The following is a 27,591-nucleotide window of genomic DNA, read 5'->3' as shown; positions in this document are numbered from 1 at the left end:
TGATCAGCCAGTGGGACACCCCCCCCTTCCTTTCCAAGATGTGAAGGGAGATTTTCTTTTTTCCCCCCACAGGGAAAGCAGGGGCCTGGGGAGAGAACACACAAATGCCGCCAGAAGCTTTGACTTCGGTCTCGGCAACATCTTCAGCCCGGCCTGGGGATGGACCCCAGGGTCTCGCAGGTCGCAGCGGCAGTGCACAGTAGCATCGCTGAGCTGTTGGCCAGCAACTTTTGTAACTTTTTATCTAGAGTAAAAAAAAAAAAAATTAGAAATCTGCAGCAGATTTTCAGTTGTCTTTTTCTTTACTGAATTTAATGGAAGTACAATCGGCCAACGCAGTGAGAGCTTTCTCAGATCAGCAACTAAATTAGAAGGGAGAAGCGGGAATTCTTCTATGCACTCGAGGTGTTTAACCTAACTCAAGATATGTTAACGGAATTTGTTCTTCCAGCTCTTTATGCTAATTTTTCAGAGTGGATATTCTAGTTTTCATAGCATATAAGACAGTAAATGATTTATTATGTGCTGAGGATTTCCGCTACAGCAAACTGACTGCATTATTCCTCCCATGAAAGACCTTGGCTTGGACCCTAAACTTTCTTCTGAAAGGACTTTATTTGCACTCCAGGGATATTTGTTTGATGAAGACTGTAATTTACAGATGATAGTCAAACATTATAAACTTTCTAATGAGAGTCCCTTCCTTCCTGGAATTTCTGGTCGTTTCAGCCTCAGGTGGTGTTAAGATCCTGTTCGCTTCCTGCATGAGTGGGGCCATGCAAGCCTGTCGGCACATATCCACTGCGTCCCGTGCACTGACAGAACACGGTCCTTGTTCATCCGCAGGGCAATGAGTATTGCCGGTCTTGGAAAGGTGCCAGCCAGATTGGAAAACAAAATATGTTACACAATATCATTCATTAGATCTGACATCTTTGGTTTTAAGCTTTGAAAGGGCCCTTCCTGCAAGGTGGCATCTTCTTAGAGCAGATATGTTTGCTTTTTTTTTGCAATGAAAAGATGAGAGATCTGGCTTTAGGATGATGGCTATCATTAAGCGAAAGGGATGCAACCTCTCCCGTTGCCCAATGCCCACTGTTGCAGACCCAGGCATCTGAAAAATTAGCTTCTGGGAAGAAATTCTCTTGGCATAGGCCACTAAGCTCTGAGTTATGGAGCAATTTCTTTTTATTAATTTCATTTGGTAGAAAAGTATTTTCTCCGGAGAGTATATGGCAATATATTTTAATTCCATCAACCTATAGGGAGCATTTTATCTTAGCTCTTTGAATAGCCAAATTTGAAGTGTAATTAAAAAAAAAACAAAAACCCGTATCCTCTTTGATCCAATAATAGGCATCACAGTGACCTAACAGGGTTCTGCATGATTAGGTGTAGTATTGCCTTATAATAACTCATACTAAGAGTGCAATATTAGGCACAGTAGCATAGTAGATGATGGCAGAAAAAGACCAGTTGGGCCCATCCAGCCTGCCCAATTATTCCTATTCATCCTGCAAGGATATATCCTTTTGCTTTTATGGTTTTATATTATGTTGGTGTATTTTATCTAATATTGTACATTGTTTTGGGCATCCTTTGGAGCTGGGAAGGTGGACAAGAAATATTTTTCAGTAAATAGAATGTAGGATATAATTCTTTGTCTGAGACAATTAAAGGCGTGCACACATGGACACGATCATTTTATAACATGCATGTGCAGGCGGCCTGCGACTCGTGTGTGTGCAGGGGGGAATTTTCTAAAGTACGCACAGTGACGCGATTGGGCCTTTGCCCAGTTTCCTCACAGGTGCGCTTCCCCGGGACAGGGCCTAATGGGCACTGTCCCAGCCAGCCCCAGCCCGCCCCTTTTAGTTGGCCCGGCACTTCGGCGCATATTGGGGGTTGCTCGCTTGGCTGGGCTCCCTTCGAAAATGCGTGCGGGTGCGCAAAGCCCGGCCACACGCGTAATCCCCGATTTATTTTTTTTTATGCGCGCAGAGAACAAGCATGCAAGATTCCACCACCCCCACCCCACCCAGTTCATACCCATCACCCTTCCCTTCCCATGTCTAACCACACAGTCTGCAATAATCCAAATAGCCCCCTATACCAGTGCGAGTGTTGCCCCAGTGCATGGCCTGGCAGGTCTCCAGTGCAGCCTGCGAGACAGACCCAGCTACACGAGTGCCTGCATTTCCACTAGGACTTCTAGTTTATTACTGTACTGCTAGTTTAATTGTATCATTGCAGTCTCATCCAAATAGCTATCAATATTAATGTGGCTGTTGCCCATACATAACCTCTCAGGTTCCCTAAGCAGCCTGCCAGACAGACCCAGCTGCTAGTTAATTCTGTCATCACAGAATTCCAGAAAAGCACTGCAGAAAAACATGTGCCCGGATTTGACAACGTAGCATTTTTGGGCAGAAGTTCCGTTGTGCTTTCTGGTAATTCTTACTTTTGCACAATTCCTTTTTGGGGAATTTGTTTCCTTCCAAACGATGTAGGACATTTGAAGCAAAGATGTAGAATTTTAAAAAATGTTCTGTAATTTAGTCTTCTCATGAGATTAGATCATTGTTCAAATGGCATTCTCTGATCAGGATTTTACCATTCCAATTTGAAGTATAGACTGGTTATAATAGTGTATTCGTTTTTTGTTTTTTCTTTACAGCGGTGTGTCAACCTGCATGCAAGCATGGGGAGTGTGTTGGAGCCAACAAATGCAAATGTAATCCGGGATACACTGGAAAAACATGTAACCAAGGTAGGAAACCGCCATTTAAAATGACTGCAAAAGTTAATTTTTGTTCCTTTAGTTGCAATGTAAGTAAAAGTAAGCAACACTGCATATAGCACACACTGGAGCTCCCTTGCAGCAGTCAGCCACATTGCGAGTAGTTTGTCTCATGGTGTGAACTTAGCTCATTTGCATGCATAATTAAATGTGCCATGCTTTTTCAGCAGAAAACCTTAACCACACCTCCCTGAGATAGAGTTTTGTAGGAAAAGGGCCATTAGTGCATATGTTTGTATGCATGGATTTATTATTGTGAAATTGCCAAATAGCTGATTTTGCATACAGTTTGCAACTGAAAAATAGCATGCACAAAACCATCAAAATAACGCATGCTAAAATTGGTAAATGCGATTGTGCACTATTTCGTGTTTTTACTCGCACCACCATTTATGAACTTGTTCTCGCAATAGTACATCAGCCTCACTGTAAGAACATCATGACTTCAACTGTCAGCAGTATATGAACTTCAGATTCACCCCTTCATCTTTAAAATCACACCGAGAAGTTCTATATTTTATGTTCATACCCCGCTTTGTCAATCCTGAAGGATTACCCAAATTGGCTTGCAAAATATTAAAAGTACATTTCATAAAATAGAATTCATAAACAGTTTAAAGTGTAATGTGCACCAGAATTGTTTTTTCCCACTACAATTAGAGTCAGATTTAAACTTCTGGTACAAGACTAAGACAAAAAAAAAGGCAGCAAGTTATTTTGTCTGCACAGTTTTGAAACTGTACATCTTTTGCCCAAAAGATTTAATTCCCTGGAATTTCAGAAAGGGAACAGATTTCCCCCCCTCCCCCCCACAAAAAAAAAAAAAAGAAAAAGAATTGTGCAGAGCAAGAATTACAAAACAACCCTCCGTGAAGCTAGAGTTCTGAAATTAGAAAATGTAAGAAATGGGCAGTGCTTTTGTTTCTTTCTTTTTCTTTTTTTTTTTTGTGGAATTTTTTTCCCCATGGGCTGTGTCTAAACTACAGCCCATGGTCACCCTTTTTCCTGTCTGCCGCAGTGACATCACTTCCGCTGGCCTGTTAGATGTAACTTCCTCCCACATGCCATCAGAAGTGATGTCGCCACTGTATCCAGGAACGCTCCCTTCAATGTGACTAGAACTTTGAGGGGACTGTTCCCCCTTGCCCGACAGAGTGGCTTGCAAATGGAGGCAGGGATAACAATGTGGCCCTCAATCCAAAAAGTATGCCAACGCTTATACCAAAGGCTTTCTCCTTTTTTGTGTCTATGGGGGGGAGGGGAGTTTAGTAGATAAGACCCTTAAATCTTTCGGCAAAAGATGTGCCTTTTCTAAACTGTGCAACCTTTTTCCACAATGTTTTCCTGCTCTTGCACAAATGTTAAATGTAGTCCTTTATATTGAAATTAATCTGTTAACTTTCAATCCATTTAATTGAAGGCCTTTTGAATGGCTAACCTGCTCTTTGCTGTTTTCATGTCGCCTATAAAAGCTGCAACCCAATGTTCTGTAACCTCCTCTAGATCACTGATTTGCAGGTTAAACTCTGCTGGGATCAGCAACAAACACGGAAGAACCCATCTTTCTACTGGGACCATGATCCTTTGCTCCCTGTAATTCTGCCTATTTATGGATTTTCTACTCTCATTTTGTGTTTTGTTCCATTTTCTTCTGCAGCCTCCTGTGATTGGTCTCTGTTAAATGTTCCACTGAAGTCTAGGTAGATTATATCCGTTCCTGCTGTCCAATGATTTTGACCTTCTTCAGTTTTTTGGGGTTTTTTTTAAAAGAAAATTATAAAATAAATAAATATTACATGAGTTGGCCATGGCCATCCTTCCCTGAAGTTTTGGTCCAGTTGCTATAACTGAGCTGGTATCATATCTTAGATATTTTCCAGTGTCTTGCTTACTGTACTGGTGAGACGATTAATCTGTAGTTCCCACTTGATCCTAAAGCATCGTGTTTTGTGTGCGCTGCTGGAACATTTGCTAGTTTCTAGATTTTGGTACTCTGCCTATGCATAATGATTCACTGACTAATACATATCGGGATTTACCAGTTCTGCTGGCAACTCTTTAGTTAGTCCCGGATGTAGCCCATCTGGCCCGTTAGAAATAGGGGGCCTATGTATTAAGCAATTTTCCTGTAGGCACAAAATGGGAAAAACCCTTAGTACATCTGGCCCTATGTTTGGGTAAAGATCATGTAGAATTTTGCTGATGGTCTTCCTTTCTCCAACATGTTCCTCTGTTTCCCCTGAGCTGAATGATCATAGCATGTTTTATCTTTCATTTCTTCTGATGTTAGAGGGAGTTGAGAAGTATTCATATAAGGTTTTTGGTTTTTTTTTTTGGGGGGGGGGGGGGTTTGTCATTCCGTGTTCATAGATTTCCAGAGCTTCTGTCACTTTTAAAGTTCTTTGAAGAAATTCATGAAAGAACCTCCGCTTTCATCCTTTGTTATACCTCCTCCTCCTCTTCCTTACTATCCAAACAACCTTTTTTAAGGATGCTTTACTAAAAAGAAAACAGGGTGAGATGTGCTGTATTGATCAGAGCACTGAACTGTCAGGAGAGCTCCTTAGGCAAATTCTCGTTTCTGGCGGGACTATAAATTTGTAATAGTAATAATATCATGCCTTGATCTTCCCTCACCTCTGGAAATGTTGATGCTGGTCAACTGCCAGAAACACTAATCAACAGCAAAAATGCTTCTGAAATAAATATAGTCAAACTTTTACTAAATCTGAGTCCCTGAGAATGAAAATTATGCTTAATGTTGTTGATTTGCTTTAGTTTTCAAGATATGCTGCTGGGTCAGTATATACAACTTTTGACTTGGGAATTGCAGATGATATGCGAGTTAAGAAGGGAAAGGATCTCAAATTAAACCAGAAATGGCTAATATACATCTTTGACCGAATCTATGAATAAATCTATGACTGGGTACACAAAGTACTGCTGTTTCCTCTGCAAATGGGATAGTCATGTGAGAGATTCCCTCTACATCAAGAGAGGCTGACCACCCCAACAGTCATTGGAGCCTGGGAGGAAAAGTGTTCAGCATCCAGCACTTGTTGCATCAAGCAAGATTTTGTTACCAGCCTTACACATAAAGCTGGGTCTGATAAAGGTCTTTGTCAAGGCTATAGACAAAAGTAAAGCAGCCTTCAAGTACCTCGGTGGTAAATTTCCAAGATTAAGTGAAGTTAAGATAAAGGAAAGCATTTTTGTTGACCCTCAGATTCATAAACTTCTTTGAGACGATGCATTTAACCGTGCATTGTGTGGCAAGGAAAAGATTGCATGGAAAGCTTTCCTTATTTCTCAGAAATAAGGCAACACACTACAAGTAGTTGGTGGAAAACATCCTCAAAGCATACAAAAGCCCTGGCTGCAGTATGTCACTAAAGATATAGTTTTTGTATTCTCATCTAGATTTTTTTTTTCCACCAAACTGCAGAGAAGTGAGCATTGAGCATGGCAAATGATTTCACCAGGATATTTCAGCCATAGAAAAATGGTATTGGGGCAACTTGAGCCCATCAATGCTTGCAGCCTATTGCTGGACAGTGACAAGAGATGTCCATTTAATCAATACAAGAGACAAGCCAAGAAGAGCAGAGGAGCCACTGAATAAGGACTAAACTATGTACATACTGTGTATATATATGTGTGTGTATAATATGTGTATGTATATGTGTGTATGTGTGTGTGTATATATGTGTGTATATATATATATATATGTGTGTGTGTGTATATATGTGTGTATATATATGTGTGTGTATATATATGTGTATGTATATGTGTGTATGTGTGTGTGTATATATGTGTGTGTATATATATATATATGTGTGTGTGTATATATGTGTGTATATATATGTGTGTATGTGTATATACAATATGTACATAGTTTTTGGCCTTATTTTTGGCCTTTTGTTTCATAGTAAATTTAATTTCTATACTCCTTTTGCTGATTTAATTTTTAAAGTGTTACATAAACAGGACAGATGAAATATTATGCAACCATAAATATGTCAAAAGACCTAAGTTTACAATGTATGATTAAGACTGTACTATATATGCACTATTTGTGCAATAGGCATAGATGTAAAACTTGAATATCATGGAAACAGTAGCCAAACAGCTGGTTTGTCACATTTGAATTCAGCACATCAACATCAATAATGAATGGCACATTTTATTGCTGAAGCAGATGACTTCTAAAAATTTGTATACCAGTGAAATCTATTTCCAGGTCACTCCACCCCAGAGCAGAGCTGCAAACAGACATTTTAGCATCCAGGGCAGGCAGGTTTATTTGCACATCTTACCACCCCCAACACACACACACGCTTCTACCCCTTCCACTGATTCACAGTTCTTTCCCTCGCCCCTCAACCCAGACGCTAGGCAAAGATCAGCACTTTCTGTATTTTCACTTCCTACCCACCCATCTGAACCCCCAAACCCCAGGTCTCTCTCTCACCCAACTCTAGCTACAGCCTTGCCTTAGAAGTGATTGCATGAATATGTTAGAAGCACTAAATTGTAAAGCATAGTAGGATCATGTTTGAATGAAAAATGTTTGCTAATTAAATCAATATTATTATCGTCATTACCTCGTCATGCTGCCCACCAGCTTATTAAGGGCAGTAGATATGCTCGGTCTGGATATAGCACGTGGCTGAAGGCCTACTATTTCTAGACTGAGAGTGAGACTGTGCTGCACAGCCAAATTAGATACAGATGAAACAGCACAACGTCCACAGGCAGGAAGGCTTCCATATTTGTCATAAAAAGACAAATATGTATAATATGAAGAAAATAAAAATGTAAAGAAATTGAATATACAAGACAGTGTACATTAAATTATCAATGTAAGCCCATTATAGCTCTCTTGTTTTTACTCAACTGTCAGCTTACAGTTTCCAGAAGATAACCGCCAGCTAGCCCTGCTTCCAATAAATTCTCACCCAGAAAGTGTCAGAATTCAAGCAAGGCACTAAAGGCAGGATCCTGTCAGCTATGACGGATGTACTGTTTTGATGATTGCATTAGCACAGCTCACGTTCAGGAGCGCTGAATGGTGTTGATAGCACTGGTGATGCAGGACTTTAATTCCCTCCTGAAGACCAGGCTGTATTCCTAACAATTCTTGCAGGCTCCTCATGCTAGGTCTCGCTGAAAAAGAAGAAGGGCGGGGCCATGGAAAAAAAAAATAGTGACATTTATTTGTGTGACAGTTCTTCAGTGCTCCCTAATCCCGAGTCTGTCAGTTTGCTTTCAAACACAGAGGCCTCTTGTTTCGTCCAGATGCATTCTACGGTGCTATTTTTTTAAAATCCTTGTTCTGACAGGTTGGGTTTTTTTTTTTGTTTTGTTTTAATTGTTTTAATTTGTTTTCTAATCCCCTCCACCATCACCACCACTTTTCATTCTATTGGTGACCATCTCTGGAGTAAGCACGTAGCAACAAAAATCCACCGAGCACCCCACACGCAAACTCTGCCATCGCTGCATGCCTTCCCCCGGTGGCGTGAGGTCTTCCTTACGAGCGCTTCTTGAAATGCTCGGCGCAAGACCAGAATCATGGGCTGTACAGCGCCTCGGCTTAAGAGGCTGAACTGTGACCTAAGCAGCAGCAGCTTTCTGTTCTTAAGGGTTGTGGAGGGGCAAGGTCCCGCTCCCTCATCTTATGTGGAGATGTGTCCAGTCCACATCTCATGAGTGAGTTTTTGCGAGTCGAGTCAATGGATTGGATACATGGCATACATATTTTGTTGTTTTTGTTTGAGAGATTTTTTTTTCCAACTGCCCGCATGGCTGCGGAGTCCATGGTTGCATTTTACCCACTGGAGATTGCAGCCATGGTACCAATCATTTTTTTTTCCGAATTTTCAAAGAGAATGTATGCACATCCTTTTCCTCCGAAAATTGCCCCAAGAGAAAGTATCCATAGAGGTTTGCACCCACTCACTCATCAGACGCTTTTTCCTACCAAAACTACACACACAGGGGGGTAATATTCAAAAGGATTTGCATGCATAAAAGGAACATATATCATAGCAATTTTCAAAAACCCACTTGTGCACAAACAAGTAGATTTTAAAAGGCCCGTGCACGTAAAATCAGGGAGATATGTGCATGGCTGGGATTAGCGTGTGCCAAGCACATTTTAAAAAAGGCCCAGCCACGTGTGTATCTCCCGATATGCGCAGTTGTGCCGGGCCTGAAGAAAGGGATTGGCGGGGTCTGGGCGGAGGCTGGACGGGACAGCGGTCATTAGGCCTTGCCCTGGGGATGTGCATGCCGGCGCACAAAATTTACCGTACTCCTGCTCAGAGGAACAGGTTCTTCAACAAAAGAAAATGCTAGATAGGGTAGCTTTAGGGGGAGGAGAGGGGAAGGGAGGATAGGGTTAGGGAAGTTCCCTCCCAGTCTGCTCCAATAAAGGCCCAATTGCGTCGCCGCGCGATTCTTTTAAAATCAAATTCCCCCCCTCCCCCCAAGTGTGGAGGAGGCTATTTGCCTGCACATGCGTGCGTGGATGCTAAAATCAGGTGCGCATGTGCATGCTGGAATCACATTTTATAACATGCGCACACCGATGCGTGCATGTCATAAAATAGCCGCGCACACATGGTTGCGTGCATGGGCGTTTTAAAAACTAGCTTATAAAGTCTAGCTTTAAGTGCATAAATCCTTTTGAATATTATCCTCATAGTTTTTAAAATTCAGAACAGTGTTTCTGGTTTTCTCCTTTAACCTAACCATGCCCCAAAAATGCCTCCACTATAGTGCAGGTAAAAATGCACTGGTTGCGGTACTGCTGACATTCAGAGTCGGCAGTGTACAGATGGCCGATTTACGTGGGTAAAACGCTTTATTCAACAATGGGCCAGATTTTCAAAGGGGTATGCGCTTAAGATACACGCGTATCCCCCCCCCCCCCCCCCGAAAACCTGCCCGAAGTTCCCCCTGCGCGCGCCGAGCCTATGTTGAGTAGGCTCGGTGGCGCGCGCAAGTCCCGGGGCTTTCCTGGGGAGCGTGTCGGGGGCGTGTCATGGTGACGCGTCATTTGGGGGTGGGCCGCGGGTGTGGTTCCGGCCCGGAGGCATTTCGGGGGCATGGCCGAGGCCTCCGAAACGGCTCCCGGGTCTGGGAATCGCGCACCGGTGGCTGGCCCAGCATGCGCAAGTTACGCCTGCCTCGGGCAGGCGTAACTTGTGCAACAAAGGTAGGGAGGGGGGGGTTAGGTAGGGCTGGGAGGGGAAGGTGCGGGGGGGAGGGGGTGGAAGGAAAGTTCCCTCAGAGGCCGCTCCGATTTCGGCGCGGCCACAGAGGGAATGGAGGCAGGCTGCGCGGCTCGGCGCGTGCAGGCTGCCAGTTTTGCACAGCCTTGCGCGCGCCGATCCCAGATTTTAACAGATATGCATGGCTATGCTCAAATCTATTAAAATCCCGCGTACCCTTGTTTGCGCCTGGTGCGCGAACAAAAGTACGCGTGTGCGCAAATTTGTAAAATCTACCCCAATGTGTACAATGATGCGTCCACCAAATATGACGGTAACATATTTCTCTGGGTATTGCATAGGATCAGGGAATTGCTTGTCCCTTGGTAGAAGGACTGGACTGCACTAACCTTGTATGGGGAGGGGGGAGGGGAATAAATGATACAGAAGGGATGGATTAGGATTTTCTTTTTCACTTACTCCTCAACAATTCTCTGTTGCTTTTCTTCCCACATGTTACTGTTTTGCACACAACAGGGTCTGTTTTTTCCTCACCCTGTCTGCAGTGGAACTGAACTTTCCTTGTTTATTTTAATGTTATGTTATTCTTCAGTGCATAGCTTGAATGGGATCCGTTCTGATAATTCTGCTGTTCCCCAGATGGATTCCTTTTCTTCCTATAAAATGGAGTTGGAGTGATTGAGACACTTACTAGCATGTGATACATGAGGCAACATGCTCTACTGTTTGTTTGTTTTTTTCCTGTGAAAGTGAACGCTCCTGTCATTAAAAGAAAATTGCCTTGTCAGGAAGTAGAAGGAAACGGCAGGTTATTTCTTGTTATGTTATAGGAACATTGCTGCTCTGGGACAGCCCTGCACACACAATCTACTTTTCCTCTCTTCAAGTACAAATTTTAAAGCCTAGAGCGACAGTTGTCTTTTTTTTTTTTTTTTAAAGAAATGCAGCGGTAAAGTGATCAGTAGCTCGGGGAGGGATTTGGTCTGTTTGACTTGTTACTGTGCCTTTTCTCTCTCTGTAAAGATGAGCACCTGCACACAGCCTCACCAGACCTGCACGTTGACCTGCCTCTTTTCCACCCCTGGGATCGTCCCGCCACAGGTTTACCTTCGAGGGGTGAGAATGTCCTTTTTTTTTTTTTTTTAAATATTATTTTTACGGTGGTGCTCTCCATCCACCTGCACAGCTTTGGCAATAAAACCTATCGCCAGTGCTCTGGGACATTCTGGAGACGAATGCGTGGCTGTCCCGTGAAATCCAGGCCTGCAGCACATCCGAGGCATGCAAAATACATCCGCATTGACTCTTCCTGTCTGCTGGCCGCTGTCTGTAGCTCTGGAAAGGCTTACTTGCAACAAATCTTTGAATTTGCTTTTCCCTTTTTGTCACACTTTTCCTTTCAAGACCATAGCTTTCCCTAAACGCCTTTTGGAGGAACAGAGCAGCGAGACCTCGTTCGTTTCAGCTTCTGAAAAGCATCAGTGAAAGCGCGGCCAGAGCCTTACAGGAAGGGTTTAGAAATCACTATTGATCTCTGCTTCACTATTGCTGGTATTCAGTTTGGTACACATAATCAAGGCATCTTCCCAGGCTGCACGCTCGGCTGTAGATACCTCAGCCACAATTTTCCTGCACAGAACTCACCGGGGACGATTTTCAAAGCTATGCGGGTTGTTGGAAAGTCTGCCGGTTGCCTTAACCCCCGGACTCCACATCGGTTTTCAAAAGAGAGTCCACATGTACTTTCCATTTGAAAACCGCCTAAGGAAAAAGTGCCCACGGAGATCTGCACCTGCTTATTCTGTGGACTCTTTTTTTTCCCCCCTGCAAAACAATGGCCTAACCCTGCCCCAGGAACGCCCCCAGAAAAATGTGGGTAAAAGTATGCATGCTGTGCAGAGGTTCAGGAAGCAGATGAAAGCGGTTTTCTTTACACAAGCATTGGAGGCGTAGGTGTGATTGTGTTGCTCCCTTATTTGTTCCTGCATGTTTTATTTTGGGGATTTTTATTGCCGGTTTTCTCAGTGACTTGTTTGTTCGAGTGTTGATATTATGTACATTATTATTCTTCCTTGCCTTGGATAATGGATAAGGCAGGTATAAATCTGTTTAAATAAATAAAATAAATAGCTCTGCTTTTACCTGCATACAGGATGGGGGGGTTTCCAAACAACTCACTTACCAGGGTAAACGGCTTTTGAAAATTGCCCCCCTTATAAAGAGATTAGGATATATCTATCAAATATTTTTAGTCCCTCTGCAGTTAGATGCTGATCTGATTTTATCTTATCTATCAGAGGTTCTTATTTTCATAGATTTTATTATGTTTGTTTTAAATTTAATGTTGTTATGGTGTTTTGTTGGGTAGCTTTTTTGTTTAAAATTGTTGTAGACCACTTTGTAGCCGTTTTTAGAAACAGAGGTTTAGAAATATGACAAATAAAATTGTAAAAAATTAAGGCCTTTCTCTTTTCATGAAAGATACCTGAGAACCCCTTAGATAAATGTTCATGGTTTCTACAGGCAGGACGCCTGCTAATATTACAGCATAATGAGCCACAGAAAACATTGCTCTAGGCCTTGGGCTTAGTGCAAAAATAATAAACACATGCACCAGCAGGACTGATCAACCACCCAAGGGAGGTGCTAGACCGGAGAGACTTACAATTTACACTGTCTAGCACATGCTTGTCAAAAATTGCCAGAGGCATCCTGTCTAGATTAGTCAGTATTTCATAGTGTGGCTGACCTAACGTAGAAATTATGAAAAAAGTCCACTTGAATGCATTGCAAAAGAACTGGAAAACAATCTAGGGCTTAATCAGTTGTGACATGTTGCTCTGATATGCAATCTGCAAACGTTTGACAGCTTCATACTATTTGGGTATGTATATAAAATGTACATATGCCGATTATAATATTGATCATTCCTCCCCCATGATGCAAGTTATGTCCGAATAGTATCTGTGCAACTCTTTCAAGCAGGGCATACCCGGAAACGGTTGCCATTCCTCCCTGTACTTGCGCTCAAAGTTCTGATCTCCGCTGCTGCCTCTCTTTGTTTTGTAATGCAAGCTTTCCCTTTCCGCGACCGCCTGCGCTTGTGTTCTTTCCCAGGCTCCTGGGCTGCCTGGCCAGCTTTGGCGCATCATTCAGCAGTCTCCCCCTGACGTTGCTCCTCCTTGCGCTGCTTCTCTCTTGCCCGCACTCAGTAACTGCAGCATTTTTGGTTTCAGGAGACTGGATGGTGGCATCCCTCATGGTGAAACGACCACCTCGATGCCAAGGTGGAGTTCTCATGCAATGCTTAATGCTACTGATATTACATAAAGGCGCAATGGAAAGTCTTACTTGTTTATGCACAATACCATGATGCGGTCTTCAGGTTTCCAGAGAAAGCTGTTATGTGCGTTACTGCATTTTTCCTCCTTCCTCTCTTCTTTCACTCTTCTTCCAGTTTAGGATTGTTTACAGCAACTGGGAACACCACTGCCGATTTCTTCTTGTGGATTTCCAGACCGATGATGCTGACTGCAAGTTACTTAACCTTTGCTTTATATAGCTCAATGGATCTTGCAAATAAATTCAGAACCTTGCTGGCCCTTTCAACCTGTCACGTGTTAGTATGGTATTATCCAGAATTAAAAAAAAAAAAAGAAAGAAGAGAAATAAAAAAATGGGTTTGAAAGCAGGAGTTGCAGGCAGGCCCAGGAAATAATGCTTTTGTCGGCAAGTACGAGGCGTCAAATAGAAGATATTCATAAAACAGACATGAGTGGCTGAGCTGCCTGCTTGTCCACAATTGAAGCAGACAGTGCAGGAACTTTTCTGTTGAAAGCGGTGCCGTAGCAGCTATGCAGTGCAGGATTTACGGGGATTACAGTTTAATAACTCCTACCCTCAAATTCTTACGGAATCTCTGCTTCAGAGTGTACTAAGATTAAAAAAAAGCAAAAAACAAAACTCTTTCGCAGTAACATAGCTCAGGGACAGAAAAAAAAACCCCTCTCCTTGGCACCTTATTTTTAAATGTAATGGAGCTGCTTCCGTGACCTAATTCCTAACCCCTGGAACTGTACACTGTAGGTCTATTAACATGCCAGCCGGGTTGCCACTGAGCATAATAGCCATGTCGCTGGCACTGAACGGGATCAACTCATTTGTTTTAAGACTGGGCGTACTTGAAGTATGCTCTAGGATACTCCCTAATCTCAAGAATTCAGTAAGCGTCTGTGTCACTCACTACTGTCGATGGCGAGCCAGTGTGGACCAGAGGGATCTGCAGAGATCACTTAAGCATCAGACACATGGCGTTCATCTGAAATGCTATCTGCATGCTTCCCCACCGTCTAGCTAGTGGAGCTGTGTTATTCATAGACTGATGGGTTGCTCTTCATTGCCCTTTCTCCAACAGCATGGTCAATCCCATGAACATTTAAAACTTTGTAGTATCATATTACCAGCCTGATGGAAAGATCCACTTAAGAACTATCTTCTAATCCTCAGATTATGAAGTTTATTTAAGGCAGCGAGCACTAACTTGATGTCCAGTAGTGCCTTATTCCTGTTCAGAACTTCGTGATACTCCCCTTGTCGGGAGTCATCTGACACACCTTATGTACAATTAGAAGGCAATTGCATCACAGCCCCTCACGGTAGTAAAAAAAAAAAAATCTCCATGGTTCCTGTGTACTGCGCAGGCAGACTTTAACCAGTGTTTTCAACGTGAGCTTCAGCGCACAAGGACACTTTTTGAAAATCCTTGGGTAACGGGCTGCGTTCGTGCACACAAATTACTTCTCCGCGTTATTCCCGCCCCAAGATTGTGTGGGCTCACTTATGCACCCGCTTAAATGTGCAAGGCCGTGCCCCTTCCCCCCACAACCAGAAACATCCCTCTCTTCGGCGTTTGTAAAAATTTGCACAAAACCGGGTTACGCTAACGCTTCCACACACACTGAGCCTGGGTCAGTTTCCAGAACAGCTGTTTTAGGTCCAAAAAACCGGGTTTGATGCTTGTAAACAACTCGTTCTTTTTCTTTCTTTCTTTCTCTTTCTTTCTTTCTTTCTTTCTTTCTTTCTTTCCACCACGGTGCCACAAGCACCACGGAAACCTGCTCCTTAACTTCGGGTCCAAAAACTTGCAGCTGCTTTCCGATGTGCCCTTAACATCGTTTATTTCCCTGTATTGGTACTGGTGAAGTGACGTAGTGTAGATATTATGGTTTAGTACGTAGAGCACATGTTGCTATTGGGTACTTTAAATAGACTTGAGGGGGGAGGGAGGGAGCAATTCCAGGCTTCAGGGGCCACAAAACCAGTCTGCTTTTCAGGAGATCCCCAACAAATATTTTGTCAAATGTATTTGCATGCTTTGTGTTGAAGACCGGGGTTAGTTTGCATGTTTTTTGGTTACCCTTAAAGCTGGATTGGTTTCTGTCCCTTGTTTCCTACCTTTGCTGTATGACATTGGTCTCCACTGCAAGTGAATCATGGAGCTGTAGTAACTTCATTTATATACCATGTTTCCTCGATAAGCCCTCCTCCAAAAATAAGCCCTAGTTATAGGGGGACACGCGGTTGCACCCCAAGACTTGCCTGACCCCCCCCGCCCCCAAGACTTACTGGGGGGGGCAGACAGGGGGATTGTAAAAAAACAAAAAAAAAACCCCAAACCCACGCCAGCCATCCATTGCTCCTACCATGTGACAGAGGGGCCGGCCAATGGCATTGATAGCCCTGTCACATGGTAAGGGCAAAGAGCCATTGGCACCATTTTGATTACTGGCAGCTGACGGCCCGAGAGTGAGGGATCGCTCCTGGGACTCCTGCTGGACCACCAGGGAATTTCGGCAAGTTTTTTTTGGGGGGGGATGGTGGGGGTTTGCAATGAATTAAATTTGAAGGGGTGGGGTGGGGTTGTTTGTTTTTACAACCCCCCCTCGTCTGCCCCCCCAGGTTTTGGGCTTTGTTTCGGGGGGGCAGACGAAATAAAATCGACCCGAACTGTGGGAAAACAAAATTTCCCGTGGCGGGCCGATAACGAAGGCCAAACCAAAAGCTTCGGCCAAAAATTGAATCTGATGGTGAATGAAAGAGGAGGCGGGCTTAGCCTTGTCCGCATTCACCAATCATGGAAAAAAAATAAGACATCCCCTGAAAATAAGCCCTAACCGTTTTTTCGGAGCTAAAAAAGAATACAAGACCTGTCTTATTTTTGGAGAAACACGGTAGGTTAGATTAAAAAGTTTGCATTCTTACCTGGGGTGGCAAAACTTAGCACTTGAAGGCTTAGCTATACCTAATGTGTAATTATTTGGCTACTCGCATGAAGGTGAATTTTAAAAGCCCAATGCGCGCATCAGTTAGGGGACGCGCGAATATGTTGGACTCGTACGCACCGAGCGGATTTTAAAAGTCCTCCAGATGCACGAGTAAATGCCGCAGCGAGCGCATCTCAGAAATTTTCAAAAAGGGGCGTGAAGCTGAGATGTGCGTGTAAACTCTTACACGCTCCAGGGTGCACTGCCCCTCCCTGCCGCCTAACTTCACTTCTGCTATGGATGCCGTGTGAGTTATACAATATAAATGGGCTGATTGGCTGGGTTTTAAGGGTCAGGGATAACTGGGGGGAGTGAAGGCTATTAAACCAGGGAGGACTGGTAAAGCTGGAAATGACATCGATGCATGCCCCTTTCAGAATCACCCGATTTGCGTGGTAGAAGTGGCATTTGCACGGAGTTGCACATGCATGCAGCCAGGCTATTTTATAACATGCGCAAGTTATAAAATCGCCGCATCCCTGGGCGTGGGCAGAAGAATGTGTGCCTATGTGAACCCACATGCCGCCGGTTTGAAAGTTGACCTTACTATGTTTAGAAAAGCATGAAGTAAATTAACGACGTATGAAGTGATTTCACAACCCCCAACTTCTAAAGACATCGCACATTGCCCAACCGATCGTCTCTGACAGTGAATAGCGCGTGAACAGGCCACCTTGTCAGGTCATAATTTATTCGAATTGCGTTTCTGTAAATATTTATTTCTGGCCTCCTCGATGGTAGAGGTTTGCATTTCTCCTTTAAGAGCTCTGACATGGAGCAGAATGTTCTAAGGAGGTTTATTTCCACAGGAAGCAGCACGTTGAGGCCTAAAAAAGAAACAATAGTTGTCTTAAAAGCAAATGGAATTCACTCTCCTGTTATTGGTAACTTCAGTGCTATTAATAATCTGCTGATGGAATTAAAGGTGCGATACTTAATAAAATGTGTTGTGGCACCGCATAAAGATAACCCACACTCACTGTTCATTACTGGGGGCAGGGAGAGGGCTTTGGCTGATACCAGGACGTCAGAGTTTGCTTCTCATGACTGATTTTTATTCTAAGTCTTTTGGGCAGCCATGGGGGAGGGGGGTGAACTTCCTAGGCTGTGGGATTTCCTTGCGGTTATTTTCAGCAAGACCCCCCTTGTCCGTGTACGTGAAATTCAGAAGGAAGTGCTACGCTGTACCAAGCCGGGCTCCATCCAGCAGTGCTGATTGCACAGCCACTCGCTTATCGTCTTGCGCACCTTTTTCAGCTGACAGATAAGTTAAACTTCAGACCTCCCCCTACCCAGCCAAGTTTAATGATCTGAAGGTGAACAATAGTTTTCATGCTTACAGCAGGGGCCACTTTGCTTACTCTCCTCTCTCTCTCTCTCTGTTTTTTCCCCTATCCCTCAATCATATTCTTTCTAGATCTAAATGAATGCGGGCTGAAACCCCGGCCGTGCAAGCACCGGTGTATGAATACTTACGGCAGCTACAAGTGCTATTGCCTGAATGGATACATGCTTATGCCTGACGGATCCTGCTCAAGTACGTTTAGGCCCTTCAGCTCTCCTTTGTCTTGTTCTATTTTGTTTTGTTTTTTTTATCTGTTTGCATGTGTTGCTTTGCTGATGCTGTACTAAACCAAACAGTAAACTCCCTCGTGCGTGCTCTCTGGAAAAAGAGAGGTTTTCATCTCTGTTGAAAAGCAACATTTTAGTGTGCAAAGGCACCACAAGGGTTGGTAAAAAGGGAATGTTTGATCTTTATTTACAGCTGTGGTGTAGCAGTAAATATTTGCAAATGAAATTGGTATAAATTATATTGCAGCATGTCAGGAACTGGCTAAGCAGGATGGGCCGGATTTGTTGCTTTATCACTGAGGAAAATTATGGAGATATATAAAATAGTAAGTTGTCCCCCCAACACACACAACTGCATTAGAACTGGAGGTGCAACGTCTGATCCCTGTAGACACCAGATCCACTCGGATTTTCAGGATAGCCCTAATGAATATGCACGAGAGAGATTAGCATGCACACTGCTTCAATTCCTTGCAAATCATTTTCATGCATATTCATTAGGGCTGACCTGAGCAGTTTGGTGTCCGTGGGGATTGGAGGTTGCTTATCCCCTGCATGGAAGTTAAAATCTGTTCTGTTTGCACAGAAATGTAATTGAGTCTGTAGGCAAGCAGAAGGTTTTCCAGTGATTGAATCGCTTTGGCAGATTTGCTGCACAGGATTGGTTCACTTTGCTGCGTTCTATCAGCATTCAAAAAAAAAAAAAAAAGGTAAATAGATAGCAACCACTGCTGTGTGGTGCACACCAAGACTTTGATGCCAGCGTTTTGTTTTAAACTAATACGTACATGACTGAAAGCAAAGGAATGCAAATGACCAATAACATTTTCATATTAAAAACCTCTCAAAAGTAATTTTTTCCCTAAAATAGTCTTTCCCATTATACCAATGTTTAGCGTGCTTTTAGGATTTTGTAAATGGGTGCTCTTCTTACTGAATTGCATTATACAGGTTGTAGTGTCTTATGGTTTTCTCCCAATCTAGTAACAGTATTTGGAGACCGCGGTAGAGAGAAAACAATAGAAGTTTTAACAAGCTTTACATTCCTGGTTGTCACTGCTTTCCTCACACTAATTCTTTCAGGCCTCTGGCTTGGAGGCAGAACCTGGCTCTTTGGAGTCTTCAGTATCTGTATTTTCTTTTTTTTTCTTTCATCTTTTTTTCTTTTATTACTTTTTAAACTCCATTGACCTTTTAAACCAGCTGAGACCAAAATGGAACTGATAACATGCTAAGGTCAAAAGAAGAGAACGACTCAGCTCACTATTAAAGCGGTGAAATGAGTCGCAGATGCTGAGTATTGTTCCCTGAAACGGTTTTAATGACAGTAACAGGGACTTGAGACAGTATTCATATTCCCAACTAGCTGAGCAGAGAGGAGAATGCACTTTCGCAGGGGAGCGGGGAAGTAGCTGTGCCTCGGTCAAGGACTTCACTTGTAAGTAATAAATCAGTTCTTGCTTTGGGAGGGAAATCTAAGAGCTCAGTAGTCATAAGTCACTTAGGGGGTCATTCTTTAACGCTATCGCACGTGAAAAGGGACTTTTCGCGTGCAATAGCTAGCTCGGGGCGGAGTCGGCCCCGGAAGAGGAGGAGACGTGGCGGCACCGGGGCCGACGCTGCGGACACATCGCTGGGGGCGAAAGGTAAGATTCCTTATCGCTATCGCAGGACTGCCCCCCCCCCCCCCCCCGTTACCACCGGATTCTCTAAGGTCTGCGACCTTAGTGAATCCAGGCCCAAGACAGATAAAGGGCACATTTCGGTATATTCAGCCAGATAAGTCATCAGGCTAAAATCTAACCAGATAAAAAAGAGGCGCTCTGAGGGGGCATAATTGGGAGGAATTACTTAACCGACTAAATTAGTCAGATAAGTAGTGATAACTTAGGGGTTATTTTCAAAAGTTTTATTGCGTGCGTTAAGGCGCGATAAGATCCTAATGCAAGCGATAAACCCCTATCACACGCGAAAAGGGCCTTTTCACTTGCGATAGGATGTAAATGATGGGGAGGGGAGGAGTCGGCCGCGGCACCGCTGCCGACGATAATGTGAGGAACATTCTCATCCGCGGTAGCACGGCAAATAGCACCACCTTTTACGGTGGCGCTATTTGTGCGAAAGGCTGCAGCCGCGGTGCGAACGGCTGCAGTCTTTCGCAGGCCCGCCCCCTTTTTCACGGGATTCATCATTCTGCGAAGAATGATGAATCCAGCCCTTAGCCGGATAAGTTTGATTCTCTGGCTAACTTTAGACCTGTTCTTAATCAGGCCTAAGTTATCCAGATAACTGTAAGCTTATCTGGGTATGTTCAGCTGCGTGCCTGCACCACTGAATAATCCAGGCTAAGTTAACTCTTATCTGACTAATTTACTAAGCTGGCTGTGTCTGACTATAGACCTCTAAATGGTCAGGTTTGATGTGTTAGCAGGTGTGTGCAAACACAGACCCCTGGTTTAATTTTATGAGCCGTGTACTGATATTTTACTTGGGCGGCTGTTCCCGTATGCTGCGTAACACAGGACATACTAACCTGCTTTTATGCTGCTGATCGCATGCTTTGCAACCATCCCTGCTGCTTTTATGTTGCTTCTCTACTTTTCTTGAGGACTCATGCATTTTTGGTCCATTGTTAAAGGGATCTTTGAAGCATGTCTATTTATTTTTTCTTTCTTTTCTTCTTCTTTTTTTTTTTTTTAGATTTGGGTTGCGAGCGGTTTAGGAATGATTAAGAATTGGGAGGTGAAGCTTCCTAGCCACTGTGCAAAGAAAATAAATTCTGATTTAAAAAAAAAAAATAAAAGGAAGCAGTGCTTCAAAGTTTTTAGATCTTTCAAAACATTTTCCCACCTTCAATTTCAGTCCAATGTTGCAGAAGCCTTCTGGTAGACATTGCGCTGTTCTTAATTTTTAGCTTTACCAGGTGCTGATATGACGTTGTGTCCAGTCGACCGATGTGATGGATCAAGCATTCATGGATTCTGTAGTTAAATCAAAAACTGGCCAGAAGGTTAGAGAGGTTCTCACTTAGTAGCCGCCTCCTTTAATTTTTTGGGGGTATTTGTGCACCTGGGCATTTGGCCCTGTCCATAATATTATGGGAATGGCACTGAATCCATTTGTGTTAACATTATGGAGCAGAATGGTAAACGGTTTGAAGCTATTTTTTTTTTTCTTTTGTGGCAGACCGCTGAGGGAAGAGCCTCGAAAATTAAGAGCAGGCCTAGTCTGTCTGAAATGCATAAAATCTGGCTGTTTTCAAGCCCCTGGTTTTTGTTTTTTTTGGGCATGTGCTGTGCGTGGTGGATGGGGCCTCCTCCCGATATCCGTGCTGCAAGTCGTGCCGTTTTGCCTGGTGTGCTGTGTAACTGTGTTTAACCTCCTCTCAGATGCTCGTACCTGTTCCATGGCAAACTGCCAGTATGGCTGTGATGTGGTAAAGGGGGAGGTGCACTGTCGCTGTCCTTCTCCAGGTTTGCAGCTGGGACCTGACAGCAGAACCTGTGTAGGTAAGTTAGAAGGCGCCGTCTGGAAGATTTAACTTATTATCCTACTGTTGTTTTTTTTTCTTTTTCTGTTCCTGGTTTTGAAAATTACACATTTTGTTTCTTTTTGTGAGTGACTTATTTAGCTGCTTGTTGTTATAGACAAGATTGTCACAGTTATAGATTATGGTGGTTCCCATCCCCTCCCAAAACTATTCTCCTGGCTCTTTGCTCCCCTCTGTCACATCAGCACGCCTCACGCAACTGAGGGAAAGAGCACTGTCGCTGGCTGGCCCTGTGCTATGAAACACCATACCACTTGACATAAGGCTGCAGAGAAATTTGAAAATATTCAAATCTAACCTGAAAACCTGGCTCTTTAAACAAGTTTTTTATAAAGAGAAAGCGAAGGAGAAAAACAGTTGATCTAAAAGGACGCACCAAGACAGAAGTTATTTTAACCTACAAATGCATATTAATGTTAAAATCAAGCCGCCTAATATACTCCCCACAAACAGACTTAACCTGCTCATATAGATTATTATATTATATTGTTACCGTACTATGATGGCACATGATTAATTTGTAATCTATACCACTCATTTTTTTTATCGTGCCTTGCTGTAAACTGTTGTGATGGTTATCTGACTTAACGACGGTATAGAAGAGTTTTTAAATAAATAAATAAATAAATAAATAAATAAATATACATACATACTGAGAGTTGGATGGTGCCACATTTTGTGAAGTGTGTAAACCACCCTGATGGATATAGAGCACTTGTTTCATAAACTGAAACGTAACTAAACACGGGGACATCGCCGACTTGGATACCCTTCGCAGGAAAGAAAAACTGATCCGAGCTTTTGTTCCCAGGTGATGACTTATCTGGCCGTATTTATTACACAACAGACCTCATCTAACAGCCCTCCTGATGCGGCTGAAGTGCATTTCCAGCTGAGTTTTTCAGAGGCATTTGAGCTGAACCGTATGACGAGGCAGATGCACGTTTCCAGCTCGTCATGCAGTTCTTGCCTCCAGTGTCTTTAAAGTTCAGAAGGAAATCCATTGCCAAATCATGAGAGGGTGCGGGGGAAAAATGGGTGGCAGGTTCTACTGTGCTTAGTGCTTCTGGCAAGAACAGGGGCTGTAGCCTTTAAGGGCCAAAGTTGGAAGAAGATTTATTTCCTGCATTTCCCCCCCCTCCTCAGATCAACAAACACCACTGAAATATAAATAGATTTTCAAATTTAAAAGGATGTTTTTATTGTGTTTACTGCATTCGAAAAGCCAGTGAGCATTAGGACTATGAAAACAAAACACAGTATGATTCGGTAGACCAACAAACAAGTAACGAAATCATAGGCTTTTCTTCTTCACATGCTAGTTTTTAAAAGTGCTGCTACCAGTGGAAGGATTTGCCTACGTTAGGTATTCATCCAAGCAGAAAACCATTCATGGGCAGTGCTAGTCAGGTAGCCCAGCAGAGACATTTGGGTTTGATTCCCGGGACCAGCTCCTGCTGCTTCCTCCAGCTGGTGTCATGGTGCTTCCAGTGTGGAATTAATTGTTGTATTATTTTTGGCCTGGCAGTTGGCTGCTCCTCCGTTTTGGGCTTCCAGCTCAACTGGAACCAGCCTCTACCTAGGATTCTTCCTCCCCACCCCCATCCCCCTTCATTTTAAAGCCTTCATTGCAGTGGCCAGGGATCCCAGATCACAGCTTCCTTTAGGAGCCCAGGACAGCTTCACAGTCTCACCGTTGCGTGGGCTCCCTCCCCCTGCTGCCCTTGCAGGATCCCTAGGCCCATGTGGCCCAAGAATTGGAATTTAAGTCTCCGGAACAGAACCCAGATCTCCCACATAGCAAAGAATTGCCAATTGGCCAACCCCCCTCCCCTTCCCCCTACCTCTGCCACATCCTGGAGGAGTTTAAAAGTGACTCCTACCAATCAACTAATGCAGTTTTGAAGAGAGCAGTGGTCTGGGTCCCTCAACTGGAGGATTATGAGTGCAACACATGGCTTGATGATAGTTAATGGCTAAGGCGTCAAGAATCAAAAAACCAGATAAAGCTGCAAACAGCAGAGACATCATTTCTTTTGATGCCTCTCTTCTATTTTGCCAGCGCATTCGTGGTCTAAGGAAAGGAGTGCATGAAGACTAAAGAGGAGAGTTTTCAAAATATTAGAGCGTAGACCTGAGCAAATCATGAATATTTGTGTTAGGTACTTGCGAAGAGCAGGCAATGCTAGAAATGGAAAGACGACATGCTGTGTAAATGTGAGCACCGGGTAAAAATGATGAATATCCATCCAGTATTACTTATGAGTATTTTGTAATTGGCCAAACTAAGTCCATGTGTTTGTTTGTCTAGTTAAGTTAAAAGCACTTTTTACAATTAACTTGGAAAATAAAGGATTTAGGTTCCATAGGAGAAGCTGTATAATCATTTTGATGTTCAGTTCGTGGAGGGTTTTATTCTCTGCATTTAGATTAATTAGAAGAAGGAAATGATGTTACAGCTTTTTATAGACGCATGCAATTGCTTTTTTCCCCCCCACAGATGTTGATGAATGCGCCACTGGGAGAGTGGTGTGTCCCAGATTTAGGAAATGTGTCAATACTTTTGGAAGCTACATTTGCAAGTGCCATAAGGGCTTTGATCTGATGTACATTGGAGGCAAATACCAATGCTATGGTACGTACATTTAAAACATTTTATTGGCAATTAGATTCTGAAAACAAATGTGGGCAGCGCCACCAATTTGAAGATTACATGAATGAAGTTTTACCGCTCGCCAGGTAGTGCCCGTAAGACTGAAAGCAAATATTTTCCTCTGTGCTAGTGTTAAACCGATTACAGTAGCTGTTATGTACGCTATACAGACTGAACGGAGAGCACGATCTGTGATAGAACCCTTGTGATTTTATAGGCGGTGTGTTGCCGAGGTGAGACAAAATATTTTGCTCGTTGATCGTGATCCAAGAGCCTGCCTCTGATCCAGGCATTTAGATCGCAATCCATGATCCTCGTGTTTTTTTCAGTCCCTCTCTAGTGTGATGTGATCCTCAAGTTCTTGCTGTTTTCCGTAATTCCATTCTCTTCATAGATATTTTCAATTTATTTGGAATTCTATCCCAATTTGCAGCATCTGTTGGGTATTTTTTTCAGGATAAATTGATATTGCAGTGAAAAAAAGATGGTACGGAGCTGTTTACCTAATATAGTTGCGAGAGAGAGAGAGAGAGAAATCACTCCTTCATGCTTTTCTCCCCTTCCTATCTAATCCCTTCCCTTCATTCCTTTGTAAAGATAGCCCTTGCAGCCTCTTCTAATCTACAACGTGGTCATTTTGCAGTAATCATGACCTTGCTCATCTACTATTTCTATTAAATGAAAATGGTTGAAAAGAGCAATGGTTTTTGTTTGTTTTTTTTTAATCTTCAAGCCTGGCAGCTTCCACCTGCCCCTGAAAACTTCCAGCTCAGCTGGAACTGGGCTACAGTGCAAATGAGCTTTCATTCACAACTGCCCAGCTCGGTCCTCGTCCGGGACGCGGGGTGGCGGGGAGGGAGCCATGTACTGAGGCTCTTTTAGGGAGCACTTCGGTCGAGGGCCCTAATTCTGGCCGTTTGTTGCTCATCGGCTGGGATTTCTCCACACCCCTCCCCCAGTAGTTGTGCCCGTTCCCTCCACAGCTGGCAAACCCAGGGACTAGAATAACTGACTTAGGGATGGAGCCCAGGCCCTCCGCATAGCAGTGCACAGCACTTCTACACAGCCACTGGGCCAGCCTTAGCTGGGTTGGTTTTTTTGTTTTTTTTAAATAACTGTTAAATACTTACAGAAACATTTATTTGTTAGGATACAATTTATGAATGGATTGTGTCTCTCCTACAAGTGATAACCACCTGGAAATAAAAGATAATGGATGATTAATTGGTGTATAAATTGAAAAGGACCAGAGCGCACTGAGGAATACAGGGTTATGGAGGAGGTTAATGATGGATTTCATGTCCAGAAAATGGTACAAACTCAACCCTTGAGTTTTAACATGGTGTCCAAATGCCTGGACACCTTTCTCAACTATGCATGAAGAAGTATGTATCAGTGTTGGAAACTAGGAAGCATATTAAGCTCTGTAGTAAAAAGACAAACAGAAATCTTTTTTTAAATCAGACATTATGGTCTAAATGTTATATACCTAGCTGTCGATGACTTTTACTACTTTACTGAGTACTTTTGCTTTTTAGTTCTATGATAATGCACTCTTTGCTTTAACTAAGTAAACAACATGAATGTCACAAAACCATTATATTTTTCTTTTTATGGATGTTCTAGCAGGATTTCAACCAAGCCAATGATAATAGTACTAAGTTGGAGAGTTTAGCACCTTTATTCAGTTTAGCAAACTGAAACCCAGCATGAAAAAACAATGCATTCACTGCATAAAAACATTTCTCATTCTTGCTATGGATTAGGTGTTGCTGATTTTTCGTTACAGATATAGACGAATGCTCTGTTGGCAGGTATCAATGCAACAGCTTTGCTCGATGTTACAACACCCAAGGGTCATACAAGTGTAAATGTAAAGAAGGCTACAGGGGCAACGGAGTAGACTGCACACGTACGTAATACCTTTTTCCTTATCTTGTCTTCTAAAGAGAGTAAGACTATGCCTAAACAATGAGGCGCAAACACCATTAATTTTTTCAGATGGAGTTAACGCTTCCTATCAAAGAACAGGCATGATTATAGACTCAGAGCTGGATGCTAACGTCCTAGCTTGATGCACTCTCTACCTAATTGCTATCAAGCTAAGGCGAGAGTACATTATAAAAATCTCATCTTTGTGTCCCTTTCCTCACTCCAAATCATATCAAAGCTTCACTGATGTGTACTATGTGTTCGTACCTCAGACTATGCAAGCAAAACTGCCCCCAAATCCTAGACCACCACCAAAACCTCACTTCGAGTATGTGTGCCACCCCAGAGTCTGTCTGTCTGTCTCTCTCTCTCTCTCTCTCGCTCTCTCTTCCTTCTACTCCTCTCCTGCCCGAAAGGAGATTTGCGATAAATATCACAAATCCTGGTTCGGGAATAACACCAGGAAAAAAGATGTAGTTGTTTCCGGTGTTAGAATGTGTGTTACGCTATCGCACATAACATTAAACACTCCTCATTTTCATAAACCCCTCCCCTTTGACTAAATTTTCAAAATTTGCATATGCATCTCACGATCCGTTATGCCATTATTGCGATTTGATGAATGGCCCTATTATTTAATTATTTATTTATTTAACAATTTTTATATACCGGCATTCGTAGGACACATCATGTCGGTTCACATTTAACTGAGAAAGGTATTCCAGAAAAGCAGGCAATAAATAAAATGCTATGTTGTATTAACTAGAGATGTGCATCGTTTTTTGTGTTCGTGTCATTCTTCGTTTTTCGGCCGCCATGGAAAATGTTGGTTTTTTTTCGGTTCGGGTCTTTTTTTTCATGAAAAATCGATTTTTAGTTAGTGCGCGCTAACTCCCCATTAGTGCACGCTAACTCCTGTTAGCGCGCACTAACAAAACCCGTTAAATTTGTTACTTTTTGTTACTTTTTGTTAGTGCGCGCTAACTCCCGTTAGCGCGCACTAACAAAAACCGTTAAATTTGTTACTTTTTGTTACTTTTTGTTAGTGCGCGCTAACGGGAGTTAGCGCGCACTAATCGGAAAAAACGAATTTTTGCGAAAAAACGGGAAATCCTGATTTTTTTCGGGCTCCCTGAAACATGCCGAATTGGACAATTTCGTTGCAATTTTCCAATTCGGCAAAAACAAATGCACATCTCTAGTATTAACACAGCTTCTCTATTAATGAATTATAGTACACTTCACTTGGCCAATTTTCTAGAGTAATTCGGAGAGTAAAGCCTCGATTAGAATACAAAGAGGTAGAAATATATCTCACTCTTTTGTGCTTGATAATTAAAAGTTTGGCAGTTTTGTCTTAGAATGCAAATATTCTTCTTTAAACAGAAGTTTCTTTTCACTTTGCCATCTTTAGTCAGTAATCAGTAACATTTTGTGTTCAAACTGTTAATATAACAAAATAATGAAACAAATGTATTTGTCATGGAAGACCAGGTATGAATATTGCTATATGAAAAGGAACA

At 42.9% G+C, this 27,591-nt stretch overlaps 1 protein-coding gene across 6 annotated transcripts in view; it reads left to right on the top strand.

Annotated features, from left to right (window-relative positions):
• The window catches only part of NPNT (nephronectin), a 164,740-nt gene that overhangs the window by 62,197 nt on the left and 74,952 nt on the right, over positions 1-27,591 (top strand). For 2 of the 6 annotated variants that reach the window (XM_029596875.1, XM_029596878.1), the window contains 6 exons: positions 2,678-2,770; positions 11,062-11,154; positions 17,779-17,898; positions 21,323-21,442; positions 23,984-24,118; positions 25,926-26,048. In XM_029596875.1, coding sequence (XP_029452735.1) covers positions 2,678-2,770; positions 11,062-11,154; positions 17,779-17,898; positions 21,323-21,442; positions 23,984-24,118; positions 25,926-26,048 — 684 coding nt within the window. The remainder of the gene's footprint in view (positions 1-2,677; positions 2,771-11,061; positions 11,155-17,778; positions 17,899-21,322; positions 21,443-23,983; positions 24,119-25,925; positions 26,049-27,591) is intronic. The other 4 variants (XM_029596881.1, XM_029596889.1, XM_029596895.1 and 1 more) reach the window with 2 other exon arrangements.

The sequence above is a fragment of the Rhinatrema bivittatum genome, chromosome 1 (genome assembly GCF_901001135.1).
Source record: "Rhinatrema bivittatum chromosome 1, aRhiBiv1.1, whole genome shotgun sequence".
Taxonomy (NCBI): Eukaryota; Metazoa; Chordata; class Amphibia; order Gymnophiona; family Rhinatrematidae; genus Rhinatrema; species Rhinatrema bivittatum.
This window is presented reverse-complemented; position numbering and strand designations above follow the sequence as displayed.